The 27,114-nt window shown below is 41.5% G+C and overlaps 1 protein-coding gene across 3 annotated transcripts in view; it reads left to right on the forward strand.

Annotated features, from left to right (window-relative positions):
- adcy9 (adenylate cyclase 9) overlaps nucleotides 1-27,114 on the forward strand; it is a 49,674-nt gene that overhangs the window by 6,438 nt on the left and 16,122 nt on the right. For all 3 annotated transcript variants that reach the window (XM_021318713.2, XM_021318714.2, XM_012866943.3), the window contains exon 3: nucleotides 26,527-26,726. In XM_021318713.2, the coding sequence (XP_021174388.2) occupies nucleotides 26,527-26,726 (200 nt within the window). The remainder of the gene's footprint in view (nucleotides 1-26,526; nucleotides 26,727-27,114) is intronic.

The following is a 27,114-nucleotide window of genomic DNA, read 5'->3' on the forward strand; positions in this document are numbered from 1 at the left end:
TTATACAGCTGAACATGTTTCCTACTGACTGGCATCCGCTCTGCTTTTTTGCCGGAGATAGATTTGCTCATCTTTAGGAAAACAAGAACTGTACAAATTGTGCAGAAATGTACATTCATGACAAGCTTATTCAGATTCCCTCTTCATGTCGTCGGACCAGTTTTCTGACAGTAACTACAGCCAGTCGTCAGCTGCTGGGTTGCAGTCGTTGGCTCAGATAGCAACAGATAGTCAGCTTTGCTCTGCAGTTTTCATGTTCCTGACTATGCCTCTCAGTTCTTCAGCACATTTCTCATCATCTGGATCTCCCTCTCTCTCTCTCTCTCTGAATGGATCTGTAGTAACGCTCAGGCAGTGTCTCCCACACGGGCGCCTAATCAACTCTGTCTGTTTTTTTTTCCTTCTTCTTTTTCCATACATCCCACACACTTCGCTTGAGGTTTCTCATTTCTGTTGCTCAAGAATGTCATGAGTCAAGTTTGTTTGTGTGTGTGTTCGCTGTTGATAAGCCGTGCCGTGCCCCGTCCTTGCCTGATTGCAGATATAATATAGCACACCCTCTCCGCCTTCACATGTTTCTACTCCCACCTTTATGAGGACACTCACTCAAAGAACCTTTAAACAATACAATGCGCACCGTATTGATTCCCAGTGAACTTCTTGACGTTTTCTCGTGTTACAAACGCAAACTTAAATGTCTTTTTATTCAGATTCTAAAATGAATCAACACAAAGAAAATGTGAAAATCTTTTTTGCACAAATTAAAATTTTGAAATTGCTCAAGCTCAGGCAGATTGGATGACCAGCATCTGGTAACATACATTTTCAAGTCTTTTCTCAGATTCTCAATTGGATTTAGGTCTGCAGCCTCTAAGAGGGTTTCTTCCAGGATTGTGTTAAACTCCATCCATTTTCCCTGTCACTGCTAAACGACAACTTTCCTCACAGCGTGATGCTGCCGCTGTAGTGTTGCAATGTAGAGATTCAGGATGGAGTGTGTAAAGCCCGGTTTTATGCTTGACACATCCGTGAGGTCCGCTTGGCCATATTACATTGTTTTGGCTACCACGCCCCTCCGCGAGGCCAAAAATTCCACTTCCATATGTGGCACTAAATCAAGTGCATATCGGATATTTTTCATGCCATGTCACATTCCATCTGACTTTTACGTCGCTGTCCTGGCTCCCACCTGGCACTTCATTGTTGATAGCTGTGCTGTTTTCTACTCACCGTCTTCTTGTTATGATGTGGTCTCAATATTGTCGGCTTCTGTTTACTCCACAAATTCATAATAACGCAGAAACGCTGGTATCCTGCTATGACGTTATTGCAAAGCTTTATTGGACACTGCTAGTAACAATTACATCCACCATTCTGTAAACGGTTGCGCTGCTGCGTGACATCTTTTTCTGTTGTCTGCGCACGCGGATCCCGAACCGTTCAGACTGGCGAGTGTAACGGTGGTCACATTTAATTAGCAGTATGAATGACCTTGACAAAAAATCAGATTTGAGCGTCAAGACCTGCGGCGTGAACGTAGCCTTTGTTTCTGGCCATGCAAATAAACCAGAAAAGTCTATTTATGTCTAATCTGACCAGAGCACCTTCTGTGAGATGTTTAAAACTTGGGATATGTTTTTTTTTAACCAATTCTAAATTAAACGTCTTCAAAACTTTCTCTCTGACCTATCTGCTACGTTCCTTGGCCTTCATGACGCTGTTTGCTCTCGAACAAACCCTCTTAAGCCAACAGCAGAAAAACTGCTTTTATCTTGAGGATAAATTGCCCCCAGGTGGACTCTATTTGATTATTCCTTGACTTCTTCAGGCAGTTTGTTGTAGTGGACTTTTTTCTTTGGCTATACCAGGGGAACAGGCGTAACAATACACATGCGGATCATTACTGTAAAACATGTATCATTTTCATTCGACTCTATCTACCTATTTATCACCTACAGTTCCCCTCAAAATACATTGGATTTTGTGGTTGTAGAGTGACAAAATATAAAAGGCTTCAAGAGGTCCCGATTCTCAAACACATTTTCAAAGTTGTGTTTGGAAGTCCAGGACATTTTCCTGCAGACACTTGAACATTAATCTTTTCATGCATTTTTATTTTTGTTCTCGTTGAGTTAAGCTTTACATTCATGACTCAAAGATATAATCCGCCTGTTCACGTGTGTCAAAAATCTTTTAGCTATCCGTTACATAACGGGTGTTATGATACATGGCATTAGAGGTATTTACAAGATGCTTGATAGTTATCTAATAGACTTCATCATTACCACGTAAAGGAGTGCGGGATCAGGCTGGACTGTGATGCCTAGCTGGGGAAACCTGGTATCTACAGCCAAGGTGTGTGGCTAGCGCAGCCTGCTGTGATTGCATTGCTACCTCTGGCATTGTGAAAAGTGTGAAGTTTGTGTGATGTCAGTTTCTTACGAGGGCAGGACTTGAAACAACCATCCTGTCCAAAACATCTGGTAAATTCATTCTCCCTAATATAATGAATGAAGAGACTCTTGTTTAGGGTTATAGCAACCTCCACATTTTAAAATAATAATAACCAAGCATTAAAATAATATATTATTTTTTATAGAAGCATAATTACACTAAAAATGAGGGAAAAAAGTCATATTTAATTAGAGCATATTTATCCATTTAAAGTCACTTCTTTTTTTGTCCTTTATATAACTAAGACGGTTTATTTCTCTTAGTCACAAAATGGGAAAGACGAGAGAACATGCCAGTTAAGGAAGGCTGAGATGGCTACAAGAAAATAGCTACTTGCATAAACCTGCTCTTATCCATCCATCCATCCATCCATCCATCCATCCATCCATCCATCCATTTTTCTACACGCTTATCCCTGTTGGGGTCACAGGGGGTTGCTGGTGCCTATCTCCAGTTGTCAGTGGGCGAGAGGCAGGGTCCACCCTGGACAGGTCGCCAGTCAGTCGCAGGGCAACACAGAGACAAACGGGACGAACAACCATTAACGCACACACTCACACCTAAGGAGAATTTAGAGAGGCCTGCTCTTATCCAAACTCTGAGAAGTAATTCAAAACTTCAGCGCAACATGAAGTGTAGCAAATAAAGCTGGATGAAGAACCAAGTTTATCTCACTACTGCCCACAATTAACAGGATCCTAAGACAGATGGAAAATCTCCAAAGCTCACCGGTGCAGAACAACAGCATAGAGCGACAGCTTGGCCTGACCGAGTGCTCATAACGACCATTAGATCATATCAATAGGCCAGGAGGACATCTTTCCTGCTACCTTGACTTTAACCGGGACCAGCGCAATAGTCGGATGAGATTAAGATTGAGCTCCTCAGCAACAAACACTCCATGTGGGTTTGGGTAAATACTGGTACATCTCAGAAAATTTGAATATTGTGCAAAAGTGCATTTCTTTTTTTTTTTTTGCCAGTCATTTCAGAAAGTGAAACAGTTTTTTTTTTGTAGAGATTCATTACACAGAGTAAAATATTTCAGGCTTTTGTACTTTTAATTATTATGGCTTATAGGTAAAGAAGAAAAAATGTTTTAAGCATAAATGTCAGGCTTTGGAAAAGTATGTCCATTTCCGTGCATTTAATACTTGGTTGGTCCTCCTCTCGCATGAATTACTGCATCAATGCGGCGTGGCATAGAGGCGATCAGCCTGTGGCACTGCATAGGTGTTCAGGAATCCCAGGTGGCTTCGATAGCTGCCATCAGGTCATCTGCCTTGTTGGGTCTGGTGTCTCTCATTTTCTTCTTGACAACAGCCCATAGATTCAGGTCAGCGGAAGTTGCTGGCCTATCAATAACAGGAACACCATGCTCATTGATCCAGCATCTTGTACCTTTGGCAGTGTGGGCCAGCTTCCTGGTCCTGCTGGAAAATAAAATCAGCATCTTCATGCAGCTTGTCAACAGAGGGAAGCATGAAGGGCTCTAAAACTTCTTGGTAGACGCCTTCATTGACTGTGAACGTCAGAAACCACAGTGGACCAACACCAGGAGATGACATCGCTCCCCAAACCATCACTGGCTGTGGAAACTTCACACTGGACTTCAAGCAACGTGGATTCTGTGCCTCTTCACTCTTCCTGCAGACTCTGGGACCTTTATTTCCAAACGAAATGCGGGATTTACCTTCATCTGAAAACAGGACTTCAGACCATTGAGCAACAGTCTAGTTTCTTTCCTCCTTAGCCCAGGTAAGACGCTTCAGGCGATGTTTCTGGTTCAGGAGTGGCTTGACCTCAACAATGTAACATTTGTAGCCCATGTGTAGTATTTGTGTGGGATGGCTCTTGATGCACCAGTTCCAGACTTAGTCCACTTTACTGCTTGTAAAGATCCTCCAAATTCTTGAACGAGGACTTTCACTTGACAATCCTCTTAAGGCTGCGGTCTTTCCTGTTGCTGGTGCAGCTTTTCCTACCACACTTCTTCCTTCCACTCAATCTTCTGTTAATATGCTTGTATTCAGAACTCTGTGAACAACCAGATTCTTCACCAATGACCTTTTGTGGCTTCCCCCCCTTCTGAAGGGTGTCGATGACCGTCTTCTGTCCAGTCAGCAGTCTTCCCCACGATCGTGTCGCCTACTGATCCAGAGTGAGAGACCGTTTAAAGGCTCAGGAAACCTTTGCAGGTGTTATGAGCTGATTAGCTGTTCAGGGTGTGGCATCATGAGTTTCCAATAATAAGCTTTCTTGCAGTGTTCTAATTTGCTGAGAGACACTGAATGTTGGGTTTTCATTACTTTTAAGCCATAATTATCAAAATTACAAGAAGCAAAGGCTTGGAATATATCACTCTATGTGTAATGATTCTATATAATATGAGTTTCATATGGCAAAAAAAATACACTTTTGCACAGTATTCACTTGTTTTGATGTTTTGTTTTTTAGATGTGATCTAATGTAGATCTAATTTTCACTATGAAGTATAATGGAGCATCTGTGATGCTGATTTGTGATGAAGACTTTGGGCTTTTAAAATAAAAGTATGGTGCTAGTAAATTGAAAATGAAAAAAAACAAAAAAAAGGTAAAGTAGGTGCAGTTGTTGTACCTTCCAGTCCGATCCAGCCTGTAAGTATTACTGGTATGTGAAACAGCATGCTTTGGGACTTTAGACTTTGCTGATAAACTTGAAAAAAACTACCATAAAAAGGTTGTTTGACTTACAGTAAGACTTTGACTCGCTTCTTCTGAAATGTTTAACAGTTATAATAATCCAGTCTCTGGGGACAATGGCTCATCCTTTAAGGCCGGCGATCTTTTACTGATCAACCAGCTCACACGTAGTGCATGGGGTAAAAAACGGTGATGTTTTTGTGATCTTTGGCGAACGCTTGTCATGGAACATTCATTTGGACTTTTGCACATTATCTTACAATTACCAACATTTTGTCATGTATTTGCTGTGTGCATATTTGTGATTTACCAGCTTTAAAAACAACACATTTAGACCTTTGACAGTGAAACAGCAAAATCTGTTTATCTGTGCGTGCGCGTATGTGTGCTGACTTGTGTTTTCTGAAATGTTGTTGTGTTAAGTGGTTGTCCTGAATAATAGATGTGACCTCGAGCCCGTTAAGAGCTTCTTCCACATTCCCTCTGTGGGGCTTTATAGCCATAAAACAATGAAGCCATTTAGTCTGTGCAGAGATGAGTCTGAGAGATATTTGAGATCATCACCCAGGTGAGTCAGGACCTACAAATACAAATAATAGATGACCGACTGTGACACCTTCAACAAAAATTTGTACATTTAAACACCTGATTGGCACCTTTAAGGGGAGAGTTCTTGCAGAAAAGTATTTTCTTGCATCAAATGTTGTTTTTTTATAGGTGTTCTAGACCAAATTTACCAGGGGGGCCAAAGTGGGGCCAGTATTTTTTCACAGGGGCACAGAACAAAAAAAAAAATTAAAAACAATAAAATGGCAATATTTAACTGTGTAATAATATTAAGTGAGCCTCTTGTGCCTCTGGAACTGCAGGTTTCAGACCCCTGATCTAGCAGTTGAAAACTTTGCCCCCTGCTCAATACGGCTAAAGCTAAACGTGAAACATCTTAAGTTTTAAATTCTTTTTAGAGTAAAGCTGTATAGGTAAAAATAATATTAGTGAAAGTGACCAATCAGTTATGGTTTCTTTGCCATTGCAAATAATTATGAGAAGTTTATTTAACATCATGCTTTTAGTACAGGGGCCATAACAGGGGCCAGGGCCATTTCTACAGGGGCATAGGCCCCTGTTGGCCCCTGTCTAGAACCGCCCCTGGTAACCAGACAAAAACGATGCTAAGCTTTCAGGAAAACATGCAAGCATCAGTAAATGTCCTCAGGCCTTCTGAAATGAAAGTTTAGCATTTTATGAGTCTGGTATGGGATTTTGAAAAAATCTCAAATTGTTTTATATGAACCATTCGACTTCACGAGGGAAATAGTTTTAAACTATCTTAAAGCTAAATAGTTTAAAACTAGAGTACGTTCACGACGACAGGCAGCCTACCCGGGTTCAGCCATCAAAACAAAATCACCCTACAGACCACAGGATTCTTAAAGACGTCCCCAAAAAACCTTAAAAATGCCTTCGCTGGCATGCAGCCGGCTCTTCTTGCTGCGGAGATAAAAGTTTGTGCCTTCACAGTCACAACGAGACTGCACACGTTTGACGTTCCTGGGAGGTGCGCGTGGAGGAAACATATTTCTCTGTCGAGGAAAAAAACATGAAGGACGAACTGAAGCTGAAGTTCGTCGCGGCTTCCTAGACAGAAAGCAGAGATCAGGACGTCTGGAGTACTCTTCTTTGAACAGGCGAGTCTATAAAACTGAACTATTTAGACACCGCAACCGAAGAGTGATTTGTTTTCCAGCATTTCAGAAAAAAGACCCACAAACCTTGAAGCACAGAGGTGGAAGTGTCATGCCTTCCACCATGCCTAGCCAACCTTAATCTTGTTGAGATGCTTTGGGGTGGCCTGAAATGGTTATATATATATATATATATATATATATATATATATATATATATATATATATATATATATATATATATATATATATATATATAGAAGAAAGTCTTCAAACACCTCCCAGCTGAACGAGAGGATTTAGGCAAACATTCCTCAGATTGAGTTCATAAACTTTTTTTGTAATTAATGAGCATTGGGGCAGATCTTTTCCACTGACACATAATAGCTGTTTGCTGCTTTTATTAAAACACCTTGGTCTTAGTAGACTTTTGAGACTTTTTGTTAAGCTTTCACCCCTATTAGATCAACACCATCAGCATGATCATGATCAACATACCGGTCATCTAGCACATAACTCCATACTGTTTTACAGGAGCCTAGATTGCAAGATTGTTGTGTTGTGGGAAGCCAATGCTGCAACTTTATCTCACATAAGAACGAAACGTCCTCTTGAGGCTTACCCTGCAGAAGTATTTATAAGACAGCTTGTCATGTTGCAGCCACAAACATCTATGTATTTTATTGGGATTTCATGTAATAGAGCCACACAAAGTAACACAACAATAATTGTAAAGTGGACCGAATATCCTAGGTTTAAAAGTACATCAATAAATAAAATCTGAAAAGTGTGGCGTACATTTGTTTTCAGGACTGTTTAATCTGATACTATTAATGAAATAAAATGCATTGCAACCAATTGGTTTCAGAGGACACCGGTAAATACACAGTCTGTCTGTTTGTGATTTAATTGAGAAAACCTCAGATGTTTGTTAGAGAACATCAGTGACCCGACAGCACCACGAAGACTGAGGAACATGGCCGATGGGGCGGGGAGAAAGCTGTTGACGAGTTTAAAGCAGAGTCGGGTTATTAAGCGATAACTTCAGGGTTTGAACACCTGACAGAGCTTTGTTCATGCTGTCATCTGAACAAGGAAACCATATCACCCAGTTTACGTATAACCTGACTCTAGCCAGATTGATGTTGCTCCGCCTAGCTTCACTCACATCCATCTGGGATATCTCCCATAGAGAGTGATTTCTCCAACCAATTTTATTGTCTAGCCAATCAGGACGCAGGGCTGGAGTTTCATAGATGTGACGTAGTGGAGAAGCGACCGTGACGTGAGACTGTTTTGATTCAGACAGCAATGGCGGCTCGCATCGAGGAAGCAAGCGTTAACATTGATGCTGCTATTTCTTCCGTGTTGTCCAATCTACCTAATATTGTTTCATTAAAAGAACATCAGAGAACGGCTCTGAAGGCTTTTGTTGGTGGAAACCATGTTTTCGCCCTTCTCCCGACCGGATTTGGCAAGTTTTGTTTTCCGGGGCGCGCCCCGGGGCGGTTAGCATGAACCATGTTAGGAGGCCTTTAGTCCTCGACGCGGTCGGCCCGGGATCGACTCTGACCCGCGGCGCTTTGCCGCCTGTCTTCCCCCCCTCTTCCTGTCAGCTCACTGTCAATAAAACGCATGCCACTAGAGCCGCAAACACATAAAAAAAAAAAAGTTTTGTTTTTTCCTGCGTCGCTCTCATCAGCGTCACGGGTTAGCTTCGGTGTGAGTGGTTGACATAGCACGTCGATAAAGATGACAGACAAGTGGCTTATCCAATCATATGCAAGGATTTTTGATAAGGCCCAGCCTTCAATAAAGGCAATTCCTATGGATCTGTCCCAGATGGATGTAAGTGAAGCTAGGCGGAGCGAAATTCATATGGCTAGGGTCAGGTTAGTTTACGTAGGCATGGCTATGAACAGCTGTGGAGGAGCTGCAGAGATCTGCTGCTTAGGTGGGAGGCTTTATTTACAGGATGTCAAGATTGATAAGCCATTAAAATGGAAGAAGCCATAAGGAGTCCCGTCCGCAGTGAGCCTGAAGTCACGCAGAGACTTGTCATACATGTGGAAGCAGGGGCTCAGCTCCGACAAGTGCAGAAATAGTGAACAGAAATGCTTTCTTTTCAGGGTTTTATTTGTAAAAAAAAAAAAAAAAAATCTTTTGAAAACTTTGTATTTTTCTTTTGTTCTTTCACTTCAACATTATGCACAGTTTTGTGTCGGTATCACATATGATCCCAATAAGATACACTGTAGGCGATGAGGTCGTGACCTGAAAAAACATGGAACAACCCGAGGGGTGTGAATACGTTTGCTAGGCACTGTGACTGACCTTCCTCTGTAATTGCTCGATCTAACCGCAGAGACGTATCAGTCTTTGCGTCTATACAGGACAGTCAGAAATATAGGAAAACCGCCAAGAACAATTAATTCAACATTGAGTTGGAGGCTTTTTGGTCAGAGATAAAAACGGAAATCCCATCACGCTTTACTATCGCGGCGTTAGACGAAGTGATTCACCGGCCATTTGGACAATATTCGAATGAATTCAGATTTTTACTGCCATTTAATCAGCATCGGTCAAGTCAAGTGTTCTCCGCTCGGTTTCACAGTCAATGCATGACTGTTGTTTCAATCTATTTTTTTTTTTTTTCCATCTGGATAGGATGCGATGCCTTTTGCCTCTGCGATCTGAGGAAAGAGGGATGTATGTCACACCAGAAGGGAAGAGAAGAAAAGCAAGAGAGAGAGAGAGAGAGAGAGAGAGAGAGAGAGAGAGAGAGAGACGTGGGGGAAAGACGAAGCATATTTTCTGGTCATGACCTTTTTCCAAGGATTTCCCACAGCCTAACTTTAGGCATATGTGTGTGCGTGCGTGTGTGTGTGTGTGTGTGTGTGTGTGTGTGTGTGTGTGTGTGTGTGTGTGTGGTCGGCAAATCCATGCTAGATTGCAGAAGCAACAACTTACATAAGATTGTGTATTTGCTGTATATTTCTTTTAGAAAATGTCTTCATGACGCTGATTCAACTGGTTATAGATGTGGGGTGGAGTGGTGGTGGTGGGAGGGGGGGGTTGTTGCAGTCCCAGGGTTGAGATTTTCTCCTCCTCTGCCGGCGGGCTGTAGTCTCCCCGAGAAGAAGCCCGGAGAATCCGCGAACAGAGACCCTAGAAGTCCTTTTAACAGCTGCGTGTGCGCGTCTGCGTATTTACCGAGTGTGACGCAGTGGCAGTCGGAGAGTGCGTCACGGCTCCTGTCAACTCGCTGCACACCACAGAAACGCTTGTTTCTGACCTACCGAGGACACAGCTTGGTGATTGCTCAACGGGGTGAATCGGTAAGCGGTGCTGTTGATATCCCTGTCACATCTGATCATAGATACAGCCCTTTGTATACCCTCAGAGTGATGCAATAAAAATGTCTCAGGTTTGACCCAAAAGCCAAGAAGTCATCATCCACCACGCTCCCCAGAGATGGTTAATAAATCCCTGCTGTGTGTGTGTGTGTGTGTGTGTGTGTGTGTGTGTGTGTGTTTTTTTTAAATCAGCCAAGGGAGGTAGTGGAGGGGGGAAAAAAGGGAAAGCAAGCAAGTAAGGAAGTCGCTGGACTGAAATGATGGCAAAAAAGGAGGGAGGGGAGGAGGGACTGATGCAGACATGGGAGGGGATCTGAAGGAGGACCGTGTGAGAGCTTCGTCCCTTGGTTCCATCGGCGTGTCCAAATATGGAGGCTTCTGCTATTGTTGAGCCGCGTTCTCAAGACCCACCGGCTACCAGGGAGAAAGCTGGAGAGGAAGGAGCCGGTGCGTGGGTGTACCAAGAGAAAGAAAAATAGCAGCGTGGAGAGCGGGAGAGAGTTTTAAGCGAAATGGCCAAAAAGGACAGAACTAGACAAATTGTCGAGTCGAAGCGAGAGGTCGGCTGAAATGTGAGCCTTTGTGAAACAAAGTGGAGGAAATCTGAATAGATTGGAAGTTTTTGGGAAGGGGGAAAAAAAGAAGTTTGTCTATTTTTGTCCATTAAGTGGTTTATTTTTTTTTATTTTTTTAACTTTTGCAAGCAAGATGAAAGTATAGAAGAAAGGACTGCAGGGCCGACCCCTTGTATCGCTTCCCCTGTTAAAGAGGTGTAAAAAGTAAATTATTTTTCTGTTTGTCGTAGGAGCTGAATTTGGAAAAATCCAGCTTTAATTTTGGTTCATTTGTACAGCGGGGAAAAACGAACCCCATTTGTTTTGTTTTAAACAAAACAACTAGTGGCACATTTGTTGGTACCCCTGCTGGTGATATTTCACATTTCGTTTTGCAAATAGGACAGCACACAGTCAGCTCATATAAGGTTTTCCCATGGTTGGAGCATCTAGGTCTGATCTGGGCACCATGATGGCCATGGAAGAAGGTTGAGTTTGTGGCTGGTGAACCATTTATGTGTTGATTGGGCCAAGAGTTTTCAGATAATTATCTTGTTTTTCAGTCCATCAGACGTTCCAGATCTTATTTGAAAGTGTTCCTAATGCCGTACACCGCGGTTGCTAGGGCCTTCAAAAGGAAAGAAAAGCCCACAGCATCACACGTCCTCAACCATACAGTGGGCATAAGGTGCCATCCCACCTATTCTTCCTTTTGTTTCATGCCAAAACTCATCTGGAGTTTTTCTTGACCAAAAAGCTTAATCTAATACTACCATCAGATTATAGCAAATCTATCTATCTGTTTTATTTTTACTGCCACAGCAAGGCAGAATGCCATAGCAAAAACAATGTTCTTGATTTGCCTTGTGAAGCATTTAACACTGTAGCATTCACAATTTGATCACTAGCTAAGGCCACGGCTGGACTAAACATCTAATCTATGTTGTGGAGACTTTTCTCTGCTCTCACACACCACAAGCCACACAGGTACACCACTGCCACAAAAATAATTCAAGTCTAACTTAAAATCACAGCAGCATGACCCTCACCAACCCCAAAATTAAATAAAAATACAAACCTCAGCATGATGCATGCTTGAAACTGAAAACGAAGTTGATAGCTTGACCTAGTTAGACTGATTTGGTTAATCATTTTCTGACCACTTGGAGGAGAGGGGCACTCATGGAAGTTTGACATTTAATTCCCAGGAGGTCAGTTGATTCTCAAATATGTAGAAAAAAACTTAAAAAAAAACAAAAAAACAAGAGGGTGACATCTAGGAAAAAGCACACAAAAAACACACAGGTCCACAGCATCACAGATCCTCCACCCTACTTAACAGAAGGCATGAGGGAGGTTTCCTCGTGTTCATTCTTTGTTTCCTGCCAAACCCACAGGTGATTGTTTGCTGAAAAGCTCAAACTTGGTCTTAATTGACAAAAACAGAGTCCCAGTTAAAGTCTTAGTAGGGTTTGGATTTATGGTTTTGTTTGTTTTTAATGGCAGGGGGAAAAAAAGGGATTTCTGTCACATAAATGATAGCATCAAATGCTTATGACCCCAAGATACTGGCTCTCCAAATGAACTCATGGCTGTGGTTCTCTAACTTAGGAGCTTAGACTATAGCTACGTTCACCCTGCAGCCTGAAGTGACCCAATTCTGATTTTTTTTCCCCATATGTGACCTGGATCTGATCTTTTTATGACACTTCTTATGAACAACACAGATCTGATCTTTTCAAATGCGACCTGTGTCTGTACGGCCGGGTCGCATTTATCCGACCTGTACGTCACCGATACTCGACAAACGTCACTATTCTGCGTCCTGCTATGCAGAAGCAGGAAGAAAGACGACACCCATGGAGGACTACAATGAGGAGAGCAGTCAGTGGAGGGAAAGCTCCGGTTAGAAAATAAATTAATGACCGCAAAATACGCGGCAGCATTATAATCCATGTTTACTTCTGCAAACACTGAGGACGCTTGCTACGTGTGATGTCATCGTGTCCTCGAGTGTTGCATGCGGGACACTTAGGTTGAACGCATTCAGTTCACACAGGAGATCACATACAAGTCGCATATATTTGGAGATGTGAACGGACACGCAAAAAAATCTGATTTCACAAAAAAATCTGAATTGAGCATTAAGTCCTGCAGTGTGAACGTAGCCTTAGACTTAGACAAACTTTATTCTCATTTTGTATGCACAGACGAAATTTCGTTGCATACAGCTTACAACAACGTAATGAGATCGCAATTGAAATAAAATAACATTACAATATGGAGTGCAGCAGTCATAAGAATGTACAGTGCAGGAGAAAAGCAGTTTTTTTTTGAGTGTGCAGAAGAATATTCAACCATGTTTATAGTGCAAAGATAATGGTGCAAAAAGGCATTCATTTGAAAAGTACATAATAATAATTTTTGCAAAAATGCAGTAAATTTTTAGTTGTGTACTTTCAAATTTAAATTGATTATAAAAGTTCAGCAACGTTGGCAGTGCAACATAATGATGTGGAATGGCCGTAGAGTTCAGTTCAGTGCATGTGTGATGCAGAGTCCAGTTTGGAGTTCAACAGTTCCACAGTCTGATGGCAGCGGGGAAAAAAGTTGTTGCAGAACCTAGTGGACCTGCAGCGGATGCAGCAAACTTGGGAGAGCTTTCTTACCTCCTTTACTATCTACCTCACTACAAATGAGCAAGTCAAATATGGGTCCTCCTCATACTGCCTAGTGGATGGGGCTAAAAGCATTAGGCTACTGTTACACCGTGTTTATAGCCCAGTGAAACAGGAAGGCATGAAAGAATGTTCCTAGAGACTTGTATGAGTGGAAAAAGTGAGGTATAAATTGCAAAATGTGTGTCAATTACATTTATCTTAAAAGGATTTTTAGTTTACCATTAATGAGCTTATCCTCTATTCATATTCACATGCAAGTTCCCATTTCTTTGTGTGGGACCCGAAAGGAGGCGGCAATCTTTGGGTCACTGGGGATGGGTTTGATCATGTGGTTGTAAACTGCCACAAGGTGAAAGGGTATTTGTCAGGAAGTGCAGAGTCGGGTCCAGGATGACCCTCCGGGGATCGTCTAAAACGTCAATTTAAGCTGCAAGCATCACTCTTCCGGCAGAGCTTTGTGCCTTTGTGTGATTCTTGTAGGGTTTTTTTTTCTTTGAGCTGTGTATATATCAACAACCCCATGTGGGATTTGCTACATAATTATTTCAAATACTGGCTTGCTGGTTTATGCACATTGATTGGTAGTCGAACGTTAAGGAAAACATTTATCTGTAATAATGAGCGTGTTGCTATATAAGAGAGAAGATGCAGTATACTGTGTTCGCCATGATGAAAAGTTCCCGTTGTTGTCGACCAAATTAAGGTTAGGTAAGTTCTGAAATGGATCTATTCAGCTGCTTTATTGACTTGAGTCAAAAAGGTGAGTTTCTTGCCTAAAACGAAGGGTTAGGAGAGTGTTTGTAGAGGAGCGTTATTCTGCTGTGTTTGTGTCTAGTAACTGGACGGTCTTCGAGTGTACACGTGGAATGTGACGACTCAGCTGCACTTCCTCTTCATTCCCTCTTGTTTTTCTCGCCGACGGTTGCGCTGATTTTGTTTGAGTACACACCTTTTCACGTTTGCTCCAGTGCAGGTAAATGAATGTGTGCATGTAGTGATCTTCTGTTTATAAGCTCTTCTGGGTTAGTCCTCAATTCCCTAGATTGAATCCAAAAGTCACAGAGAGTTGTGCTGAAAATATTACCTTAAAAAGTGGGACACCCCTTTAAGAAATCGGTTCGTCATCAGTTAATGCTGACACCTGATATACTGCCAGATGAAAAGTACGTGACCTCGAAACCAAATCCTTCTGTTTTTGCTTTTATGTTACGCTTTATTGCATCACAGAAACGCTGCTGCACAAAACCTCCTGATGCCGTCACCCCTTGACACCAGGGCCGATTGGTGTGCCATGAAAGAAGTGCGTCTGTATAGTTTCCTACTTGCCTCTACAGTCATGGATGACAGATGGATACCTAACGTGTTGGGCAGAGCTCCCTGTTCAGAATTGCACACGCTGAATCAGAGAAAAGAAATTCAGCGGTGTGAAATGTCAGCCAGCGGCAGTCCTTGATCATTGCTGTGACGTGTAGGTCTCATGTGGCATTGCGGGAAGATGTTGTTAAGCTACGTTCAGGTTTGCTTTTGAGTGATCACATGTGTTTTTCAGCTTAAGTCGGTATCGTTCGTGCCAAAATCAATCCCTTGTCCGCAGGCCGTGGAAAATGAGAGAGGGCCACCTAGTTTTAAAGAAAGCATGGCACTGTAATCTCTTTTGTGGGGGAGGACTTTCCCATCAGCCGGACATTAGAGTGGAAGAGGGCCACAATGATCTCAGCGGAATCAAGAACCGATTTATCTGAAACGGGAACAATAGGACACAGACAGGTGAAGGATTTGAATCTGTCTGAACCGTATGTAGAACTATTTATTGTTAAGGGTGAACTGGCACAACGCTATCATGGATAATCTTATGGGTTTTCAAGCCATTACATCTTATAGCCTTGGTGTACCTGCATACCAGGAGCCGGCCATTGCCCAGCAGCTCTCTTAAAGTTCCCCATGTTTACGTTTATGCTAACAATGACATTTTTTTTAAAAACTGGAATCGTGCCAAACAAGATTGGATCAGGACCCACGTTTTATTCCCTCCGTTTCCAGTGAGGAGGACAGGAGAACGGGGGAGGGACAAACTCACTGATGGAGAACTGAAGCAGAGCTCCATTTTGGAAATCACCACATCTCCATAAAAAAAATTAAACGTTATTTACCTGACAACCAGGTGCTTGTGGGAGATGCCAAAAAAGCCTTTGTCTAATAATTATTAATATTTATCTTTGCTGTTGCAACATACATCTGTCTGCTTTGTTCAGATGAGACTGAGTACGGTGGAGGGTCTGTGATCCTGTGGGTCTGTCTCTATTCCCAGTCTGTATTTTTCCCCACGCAAAAAAAAAAGTGTACACAAATTAAAAGTTGGAATTTAAAAAAGAATTAAGTTCAGAATTATTCTACTGAAGGAAATATACTTTAATAGCTATTTTCACATCTTTTACACTCCAATAAGTGTGGAGAGTGCAGCGAAAAATACGTTTTTTTTGCTTTTGTGAAGAGGGATGTACAAAATACTTTTCAATCCGATGTGTGTAAAACGTTTATTCAGTCTGCAAACATAAAAGGAATAGAAGTCTTTTCTCTAGATGCACATGCAATAAAACTGAGTTTGCCTGAAACCAATTAGATAATTCCTGCATGCAGATATTGGCCTTGGCACACTAGAGATACCCAGCAAACGCGTCGCAGGTGCTGTACAGTAACTAATGTTCAGTAAACTAAAGACTTTAGTGTTGGAAAGACAAGTCTTTTTTGTTGCCTGCTCTGTCAAGCTGTTAAGTGTCCCTCAGATGTCAAGGTTTGTTTTACAAATGTATGGCTGATAAAGGAAAAGCTGAAGTGGACATAGATGAAGAATGCGGGTTATGAAAGGCATGCTGGAAAACCACGGCCTTCAAAGCGCAGCTGCCCTCTTACTCCTACTTTACCATCTCTGGACCTCTTGGTGCTGCCTCTTCCCACTGTCTTGTCTCTGTGTTTACAACCTGCCAGCCTTCTCGCCTGTTTTGTAGCGTGAAACAGTCTTAAGTAATTCTCTTTGACAAAATAAATCAACACTATTTTTAATTTGAATGGATTATCTGTCACTCTTTCTCCTGAAAGAGCATGTAGCCACAGAGGACAGCCGTCTGCATTGTTGTTGGCAAAACTTTGCTGCAATCCCTCATACTGGGCATGCATGAAGTGACAGTGGAGAGGAAAACTTCCCTTTAACAGGAAGAAACCTCCAGCAGAACCAGAACCACTGTGAACGGCCATCTGCCTCGAGCCGACTGGGGGTTAGATAAGACAGAGCAGAGACGCAAAAAGCAAAGAAGCACACATTGATCCAGGAATCTTTTCTATGTTATATGGTAATGGAAAATGATCTGCCCTCCTGAATGGTGTCACAGCTAACGGAATGCCAGACCAGGTGTACCTTTTATGAAGGCAAAAGACAGAGAACAGAAAGTTAAAAGTTCAAATGCCAACAAATGATGCAAATTGGAGAACAGTAGGAGAACTCAACAGCGTGAGAAAAATAGATCCTGATGTCCTCCAGCAGCCTAAACCTATAGCAGCATAACTATAGAGGTAGCTCAGGGTAACTTGAGCCACTCTAACTATAAGCTTAGTCAAAAAGGAAAGTTTTAAGATTAGTCTTAAAAGTAGACAGGGTGTCTGCCTCATGGACCAAAACTGGGAGTTGGTTCCACAGGAGAGGAGCCTGATAACTAAAGGATCTGCCTTCCATTCTACTTTTAGAGACTCTAGGAACCACCAGCAGACCTGCAGTCTGAGAGCGAAGTGCTCTGTTAGGAACATACGGGGTAATCAGAGCTCTGATATATGATGGAGCTTGATTATTAAGGGCTTTATACGTGAGAAGGAGAACTTTAAATTCTATTCTTGATTTAACAGGAAGCCGATGAAGGGAAGCTAAAAATGGAGAACTATGATCCCTCTTGTTGATTTTCATCAGAACTCTTGCTGCACAGGAAAACCAAGGAAAGACATAAAGAAAAGACCAAAGACCTTTAAGAATGTTCTTAAAAGAGAGTTTAGCATGTCATAAATCCATAAGCACATATACATAATAGATACATCAAAAGTAACTCATTCTAGATTGAAGTTTAATTTTAAATTCATGTCCCTTTGAAATCTAGTCTTCAATATCACTTTTCAAGCAGCCACACAGTTCACCAGTCATATTCTTTGACTAGAGCTGCTGGAAACAAAAATTCAGTCCTTTTTAGCTTAACTAAGACCCTTCTGGCATCTTGCAGAAACTAACGCAGTTGTAGCCCATGTCTTGGTCAGCAAAAACTCAGGTCAAGATGAAAGTAGGCAGGGAGACTTTCGCCTCCCTGCCTACTTTAATGTACATTATCAGAAGCTAATGGATTGCACGTGAGCAAGGGTGAATTGTGTGGAAGTGTGCACACTTATTTAATAATTTACGCTGAAGGAAAGCCTAATGTTCAGGCCGACTGGCTTCACAGTCGATTCCTTAAACTGGAGCATCTTTCGGTGCAGTTTACAATGAATGAACCTATAATTACTATTAGAATCATTATCTTTTTGCACTAAGTCATCCAAATTTTTCCGGTAATTAGGTAAGTTTGATAAATCTACAGTTTCCTGTGTTGCTTTAGTTAGACTGTAACGACCGCCGGCAATCATCCGGAGTATAGACTGAGATCTATGAGGTGAACGTCAGCACCAATACAGCTGTGCATTTTGTGTCCCGTGTTTATTAAAGGTTACTCTGTTATTGCTCAAGATTCGAATGGTATTCGCGCACTAGACGGTGGAGGAATGAAAAATATGCGATACGTGTGTGTTGGTTTGATTCGCTAAAAATGTTGCAGATATTCTGTAGTACACAAACTAACACATGACTACACCCAGCAAGCGTCAGACTGACGCACAAAGGTTCAACATACACGCAGGTGGGGTGGTCGACGCTCACTCCAACAGAGGCTGTAACATTACTGCGTTTTTTAATATTTTCCTGTTTTTTTTTTTATTATTAAAAAAAAACTATCAGAGGAATCTGGCAAAGACTCTGAAAGAAAAGGATCCATCCTAGGGCGACCATTTCCGTAACACCAAAAAGGAGGACATGTGGCATATCAATAAATTACTACGCTCCACATAGGACTCTGGTATACTCTTATTTATAGTACAGTTTTGAGTGGTTTAAGGATGTTGATGTAGCTGTATAGGAAAAAATATTAATGAAAAGTGAAAAAATTTTGGTTTGTGCTATTTGCATTTATTCAATACATTGTGGTGTTCAAATAGTCAAAGTTTTTAAGTGCAGAGTGCCACAAAGCATAACGTGTGGAATTAAATGTGGAAAATCAATTAACGGGTAACATACATAATAACAAAATGCTCTAAAAAAGCCTAAATAACCTGTTATTTTAAAGAACAGATTGTTTTAAAAAAAAACACATTGAAGTGCTCAAAAGTATAGCATTTCTAAAGTGCTTCAGTCTTTTGGGGACTTGTCTTCAGTGCCTGTGTGTGCAGCAGACCTCTCTGTAAGGAAACTCCGCATTCATGTAGCAGCTACATCCCTTTACCTGCCGCACGTTTATTACTTTTATGTTTATTCGTACTCGCACGCCGTTCAGTTGCAGCTTTACCCTGACTGCTTACGTCGAAATTGCATCGACACTGTGCAGAAGTCATGGAACGAGTCTTGACTACTTTTCCTTATAAATTCATGCTCTTTAGTCCATTCAGAATTAACTCAGGTTTTGCGTTCTGGCATGATGCTAACTTTCCGTCGATGTCGTATGACGTAGCAGCATGTGGACCCTTGTTTACTTTTTTAACCAACGGCAAGAAGATATTCATCAGACACCGGCACTGCTCTTAGCCAATCATTTGTTAGACCGGATATATTACTGGGTTGGATGCATTTTTTATGGTCTATGATTGGATAATGTACTGCAGCCCAGCAAAGATGAAAAGAATCCGCTCATCAAGCCTGGTGCTTCAAAAAGGAGGAAAAATACGCGTCCGGCTTGATGCTGCACCGGATGCCCGGACAGGGCATTGAAAATGCGGACTGTCTGGCCTATAGCTGGACGCCTGGTCACCCTAATCCATCCTTACTTTGACTGTAAAATACTTAAATGTTTTGTCATTTCATTACCTTGGGGGAAAATGAGCGCCCTGCTAGCGCTACGCCCCGTTGGTGTGTTGGTGTTCGAGGCTACTGCGGCTCCCCTCGTCGCTCTTCAGCGCCGAGTGCTGCAAGGTTACTACTCTTCTCATCGCTGTAACGTCTTCACAATTCTAGTTGACAAGCTAGCATGCACGCCTGCTCTGCACATACGGACACAAGCACACGTTCACGCTCGTGCGCCTTGTGCAGAAGAAAAAAAATCAAATGATTTGAGGTCATACAAACGCATTTTATTAATGCGACCTGGCTACTTTGGATTCCAGATGTAACTCCTGTTTAATAAAGCCAATCAAGCGATCAGGATACTGTCTCCAGATATAATGTTTGTTGAGCAAAGCTGGCCTGGCACATTTAGGCAACCTGCCTCTCTGTGTTGTATGTGGAATATGGGACACAGTAATGCAAGGTGCATAATCTTAAAAGCAGATTTGTATTGTAACAGCTCGACAAAGGAGGCTGGGAAGCAGTCTGGGTGTTCTGCTTTTATTGTCACAGTGCTGTTTGTCCCTTGGCAGCTGTTTATAAAGTTGATTGAGAGGATTTCCAACTATGTTCAAAACCAACACACACTGTCACTGTCAACTCACTGCCCTGCAGGTCACTCTTCATTTTCTACCACAGTTTTTCTTCCACTAAACAGCCAGAATATTCAGAAAAGACCTATCATGGTTTTCTGTCCTTGTCAAGGGTGTCAGTGACTGTCTGTCGGATTACTGTCTAACCCCATGTTGGCAACAACATGATATTTCTTCTTTAAAAATTGGTTTTATTAGCCCTAATATGCCATTTCGCTACAAAACTGAATTTGAGCTGTTCAGAACATAGCAGATAATGATTGAAAGTAAGAACAATGAACTGAGATTAATAAATCTCGTATTTTTTATCAAGGTTGCATTATAGGCTCCTGATGCTCCTCCGGTTGTCTCTAAGCTGTCAGGGCCAGATGTGTTAGCCGAGGCCAGCTAGCCGGGTTACTGTGTGTTTGGACAGGCTGATAGCAGCTGGCTACGAGCCACCTCTCTAATCTTATGTTTGTGTATTTCCTTGTTGGCTCTACACTAGTGTGAACAGGCCAGAGCCATGGGCTGATATGCAAACATCGTTGGTGAAACACCCAGTGTTGCATTACTGTCTGCTTGTCAGCATGTGTCTGCATCACCGCGGCTGCCTGATGAAAGTAGAACCCCTTTTGGAAATATATGCAATCTAAAGGCCACAGCGATCTCGATCTTTTATTCTTTGTAGGTTTCTTTAACTTGAATCCATTGCATAGCTTTTCTGCCTGCTAAAACACCATAACTACAGCTGGTGGGTTTATCGTTTCTGTATATTTAGCTTGTTTTTGTAGTTGGGTCATTTACACATCCAGTGTTTAGAGTGGATTGTATCTGTCATGATAAAACTTCATTCATTGTGCTATGTTATCCCCACTTGTCCTTCCAACTGTGCAGGGATCGGAGGTCTTCATGTCATTGGCTGAGAAGGAGGGTATACCTTGGACAGGTTACCAGTGCTTCACACGGCAGCACATAGGAAAAACGAAATTTAGAGAGACCAAGTAATCAAACAGTCAAGTTTTTTTGGACTATGGGAGGAAGCCAGAGTGATTGTAGGGAACTGACACGTGCCAGGATAGAGCCCCTGGTGAAAGCTCTGGAGCTTAGTCTAACTGTCTGCAAGTGTTTCTAAATTTGCCGTTATGCAATTTTTCTGTTATTTGCTACTCTCTTTTGTGATCTTTGAACTGGGTTGTTGCTGTCTTGGCCAGTGTTACTGTGCAAAACGAGATCTGTAAGGGGACAAACCTGGTTAAATAAAGCAAATGAGGTGTAGTTAAAATTCTAAAATGTAAAACACACAGGAATCAATCATAAACTGAGCCACGGCAGTATATATTTTAACATAATAAAAAAAAGTTATATTCAAGGCCTTTCTTGTGCTGCAGTATTATCTAGAAAAGGCTTTTCCCATTTGGACAGAACTTTTTCAGTTTTAGTGACATACTGCTATATCCCAGGTGCTCAATAGAGCGCTTCCGCAGGTTGTTTATCCCAGCTGCAGTTAGACTTTATAATCTCTGCTGCTCGTATTGAGTTTGTTGTGATCTTGAATCATTTATACTGTCTCTCAGATGCTGGATGTCTATTCACACAAGTTTTTGCTACTCTGAGTGTTGCTTGTACAATTACACATATTTGATATTTTTTCACATTGTCATGTAAATCAGTTGCATTCCTCTGTTTAACTTGAATATCTCTATTCATTTTCACCTGAATATGCCATGATGTCATGTATATATATCTGTGTGTGTGTGTGTATATATATATATATATATATATATATATATATATATATATATATATATATATATATATATATGGTCTTTCTGATACCTTCATTGTTTGTTTCATTAGAACTAACTTTACATTAGATTAGCTCTTTTTTATTACTGATTTAGTTTGTGACTGTAATAATAAAGGAGCTTCTTATCTTATCTGTTTGATTCACAAACTGATCAGCAGCTGGTTTTCAAACTATCAAGGAGCTGCCAAGTTTAGAGCAGGCCTCAATACAGGGAATTGATACCATTACAAAGATCCTTGGAGATACAGATGGAAAGATAGGAAAAACAGAATCTGAACATTGTGTTATAAGGGTTGGATTGGGGACAAGTGCCTTAGTCAAGTCTGCCACTGTAAGACTGGTTCATTACAGAAAAAGGTACTTGCCCAGGTAGTACTCTCTCCCTTCAGTCTTTAAGTGGGTACTCTTGATGAAATTGGAGATTTCCTTTAATTCCTATGTTTTGTTCTTTGTTGGTTGTTTGTGCTCTGTACCATTTGGTAAGGTCAAGAGCAATAAGATCTCATTAAAACAAGTGGAGCATAGTGTTAAAGGCAGGTCCAGGAGCCTCCGACAATCAAGTTCAAACTTTGGTTGGTCCCGAATCTTTTGGTCATTGACTGTAAATCATTGATCACACGGCTCGGCAAAGCAACAGCAGTGAATGCAAGCTGGTAGAATATGTCTTTTTGTTGCACACAGAGGGTAATAAAAGTACACTTGCGAGTTTTTATTGACATATCTTTTTAGGACATTTACAATGGACTCTTATCTCTCACCTTGCCTTGGCTCATAGTGACAAATTAATCTCTAGAGCCTGCCGACCATAACTTGGAGACACTTTGTGGAGGAGTTCTGATGATATCAAGCTATGTTTTAACTACGTCCTGGATAAAATAAAATAAAAGTATTGACTACAGATGGCCCTTTCACACCGAGCCTGGTTCTGCTGGAGATTTTCCTTCCTGTTGAAGGCGAGTTTTTCTCTCCACTGTCGCTTCATGCATGCCCCGTATGAGGGATTGCTGCAAAGCCATTGACAATGCAGGCGACTGTCCCTTTGGCTCTACGCTCTTTGAGGAGGAGTGAATGCTGCTTTTCAAGACTGAATGCGATCCGCAGGATTTTCTTACATGGGAAACTTTTTGACTAATCTGTATGATTTGATTGAATTTGACTTTGTATAGTGCCTTGAGATGACGTGTGTTGTGAACTGGCTCTATATAAATAAAACTGAATTGAACAAAAACATCTATCTTTAAGGCAGACAAAAGAAAATGGCACCAAATGCAGCATCATTGAAAATTTTAAAATGTCTAAATTTGGTAAAATTGCTCAGGTGATGTGACTAACGAATGAACCCCTTTGAAACCCCTCAAGGGTCCGATGGACCGCAGAGGGGCTTGAAGTACTTCAGTTTGCTTTCAAAACCTTATCATATGAAAACAAAATAATAAATAATAGTTCAAATCGGGGATATTCAACGTGTTAAGCCAAAATGCCCAAACATCTTTTTTGTTTTGTTCTTTTCCGGGTTTTTTTTATTGACACCTATTTCGACCGTCTGCGTCAACCTATGGTTTCTCCAGACCGGTCACATCCACCTTGTGTCGGCTCATGTGATACTAGTCCCACCCAATCTCACGCATACAGCTCTGGCCTATCATCTGCAATGCTGACTCCGATGCTACAGCCGTGTACCCATTATGCTAGACATGGAGCTGAACTCAAAACTGGCTTCAACACCAATGCAGTAAGCTGCATTTTTCTTTTTGCACCCTCGGTGCTTAATTTTGTATCTACCATTACAGCACTACTTTCAATGTGTTTTACCAAGCAAAATGTTTTGCTAAGAGTAGCTAAACCCTTGATTAGGGCAGGCGGAGAAGGGAGAGTATCTTTTCAGAGGAGAGGACCAAACAGGGCTCATTATTGTTGGCTAAATCAGCAGAGGAAGACCTAGTATTTTATCCTATATCAGTAAATGGAAACTTTTATGTGCATCTATGGGCTATAGGGGAAATAAAGTATTAAAATAGGAAAATAAATGTCTTTGAACACACCGTGGGGAGCTTTTGGGGGATGAAGAGGTGCTTTGCTACCTGTGTGAAGTGGTGCAAGACCTTCTTTTGCCACCTTTTGGACTTATAGTTTGCTGTATGTTTATATGTGATGGATTCAGGAGTTACAGCCTTTTAATGTTCATACATAGAGGTGTTTTATAACACATGGATATACCCTTTAGAAAACCTCTCCAGAATAGTCAGTTTTGGTGTTATTTTTTTCAATCAGATTTGAACCTGTAGTGGGTAGAACTTTTATCTAATACTTCATTTCAATATTTCTACAATTCTTATAATTGGTGTTGGCAGACATGAGAAATTGAGATAATAATGCTCCAAGAAGAGATCGACCGATACATGTTTTCTAAGGTCGATGACGATTATTTTGACATCAATCTAACACGATACCGATAGGTACGTGCCGCCGATTTCTCTGGAGCAGATTCTCGAAGCCGATATTGCTTTTTCTTCCACCAGTTACATGATAAAAATGGCACAATGATAACAAATGTTACAGAAGACTCAAAAGTTGTGTTTAAAGCAGCTAATATTAAGCTTTAACTTCAGTTTGAAAGATGCACCTGAAAAAAAACCTGCATCACGCTCAATGAACGTGTCACAGTGAGAACAGCGCTTCTTTAGCTCAGTGGGGAGAAGGAGGAGAAAAAACACAGATCATTGCTGCAGTGTATGGATATTATTTTATGTAAAGTTACATACTGTGCCCATATTGGTAGTGATTGGTATTTATTTTCATGGGCGTACATGATTCTCCATTGGAACGAACACTTGAACACGACCAGACGTGAGTTTTTAGATAATGGTTCCGCATATCGGCCAATGACGATACAGGGAAAAATCACAGATATTGACCCAAAATATCGGCTGGCCAATGTATCGGTGGACCTCTAGCTCCTAGGTCACGTTTGACCCTTAGCATACACAACATGGCAAGGATTTTTGGGAAGTATCGAAAATCAGGAAAGCATAAAAAGAAAAAAACAATTGTGACTCCATAAACATCACAGCAAACATCGCTAAACCTCATGCTATGCTACGCAGATGGTTCACTCGCCTAGGGGGTCTGGATGCTTCAAACTGAAACTGATATCTCAGACATCATTTACTATCTTGTTAAATTGACTGGTTATCTGACCTTGTTAGGGCTCCCACAGAGCATTGATATTTCATTCGCAGATGCCCAGTTAATGCTTTTGATATGAGAAAAAGAGATGGTGATGTCATGGAAAGGTGAGGTACCTGCTCTTAGCATGGCAGAACACTGAGAACTACACCTCCGATTTCTCAGTGTACACACGCTAAGCCACAGGAAGTGCATCAATAGCCGCATGCATAATTCAGGGACAAAATGTACCTTCATTTCCTCAACTTCAGACTCACGTAACACCGGCACACATAGTAAGACGTCGAGCAGTCTGACAGTGGCTTTTAAAAAGCCAACTTTGAAGCCTTCTTCCACGGATAACGCATCCCACATTGCAAGTGGGAAAGACTTTTCTGTTTCTGTATCTAACCCACTGATGTTGAGTCTCAGGTTTGTGTCTTTAACGTGTCTCTCTGACCCACATTCTGTGTCAGTCCGGTTGGTGTCACCTGTGAGTTGCTAACCCGTCTGACCAAGATGTGAGATGTTTTGGTCACATGGTTGAAAGTGTGAATGGTTGTGAGGAGACACCACCCAAGGAGAAGTACCTGAGATGCTCTTTAATGATCTTTTCCTTTGCTTAATAAAGCGTGGCTTTTCTGTCCGAGCCGTGCTACGGCCCCTAAAAGGGTCTCACATGCATGACATTTATGTGGTTGGGTTAGTTTCTACTTTAAGTCTGCATACACAATGCTGCCCTGCTTGTTTCGAATAGTTTTATAGCCTTAGGCGAAGGGTTTGCAGCTGTAGCTCCAGGGTCACACGTGCCTCATCAGCCACTCAAAAGTGGCTTAAAGCTTTTAACCGCATGCAAAAATATTCAAACACTCCGGAAGGTGTGGTATTCATTTCTCATTGAGTCCCATTCTGGTTCCACTATAAAAATAAATCCAATAAACGACAAATATCAAATGTTGTGGCAGATCTGAAAGCTGCAATTCAAATTGTTACTGCTGTTATGTTCTCTTTTGCTTAGAGACATCAACAGGAACATGGGGTCTGTGGCGTTAACTTCACTTTGTGCATTTTGAACCAATTTATCTAGAACTTCTCTGGGGGCGTTTAATATCTGACCATCATATTTTTTGATGTATTGGCATTTAGAATCAAGAGTCATTACTGTCATTATGTCAACATAATGAAATTTTGGTGAGATATCCACTAAGAAAGCACTCATGATGCAGTTTGCTCAGAATGTAGTCTTGATATGATGCATACCAAGTCATCAGTATGATGCATTTTTATGCATATTTAACATTACTGTTTGTGTGTTGCAGATTTTTTTTTTGTTTTCTGTCAGAGTAAATGATTATTTAATTATGGACTCCTAACGAAGGAATATTTTCCATCTTTTCTTTCCCGTCAGGAATGAAAACCTACCTGATCTCAGGAAGGAAGCTGGATCACGACGTGCAGTGTGGCTGCTCTCAGGCGGGGCTGCCGGGTGGGGAATTTGTGGGGGTCAATGTGCCCTCCTGCCCTCAGCCTCGTACGCCGGACCTCATCCACGGAGCGGCGCAGGTCGCGGAGTCCTTGCTGCCTCATAAACCGTTGGACAGGACTGTGGTGAGAATGTATTTTAAGAAACACTTGTCAACCCTTTTTTTATTTTATCGCTCCATTAAACTGGTCAGAGGAAAGCCCAGTTGCAATATCTGTCAAATCAGGCGGGATTTGACAGATTTGCCTCAATCTCAAATGTGAATTGTCTTTTATTTGGTATCTGTCGTCATATTAAGTTCTGAGGCTCAGTTATCAGGAACGTAATGACAAACTGTAGGAACGCCCCTACTGGTCCTTTGACCTGGAACACACAGGGGCAAAATACATCCAATGGGTCTGATATAACCCGAGATGTTTCTTCATTGGCTCAAATAAATCATTTACAAAAAAAATATTTAATTATTTTCTTAAAGAAAATGTTTATAGCAATGAAGAACACTCTGAACTAAAC

This window comes from Fundulus heteroclitus, chromosome 5, assembly GCF_011125445.2.
Source record: "Fundulus heteroclitus isolate FHET01 chromosome 5, MU-UCD_Fhet_4.1, whole genome shotgun sequence".
NCBI lineage: Eukaryota > Metazoa > Chordata > Actinopteri > Cyprinodontiformes > Fundulidae > Fundulus > Fundulus heteroclitus.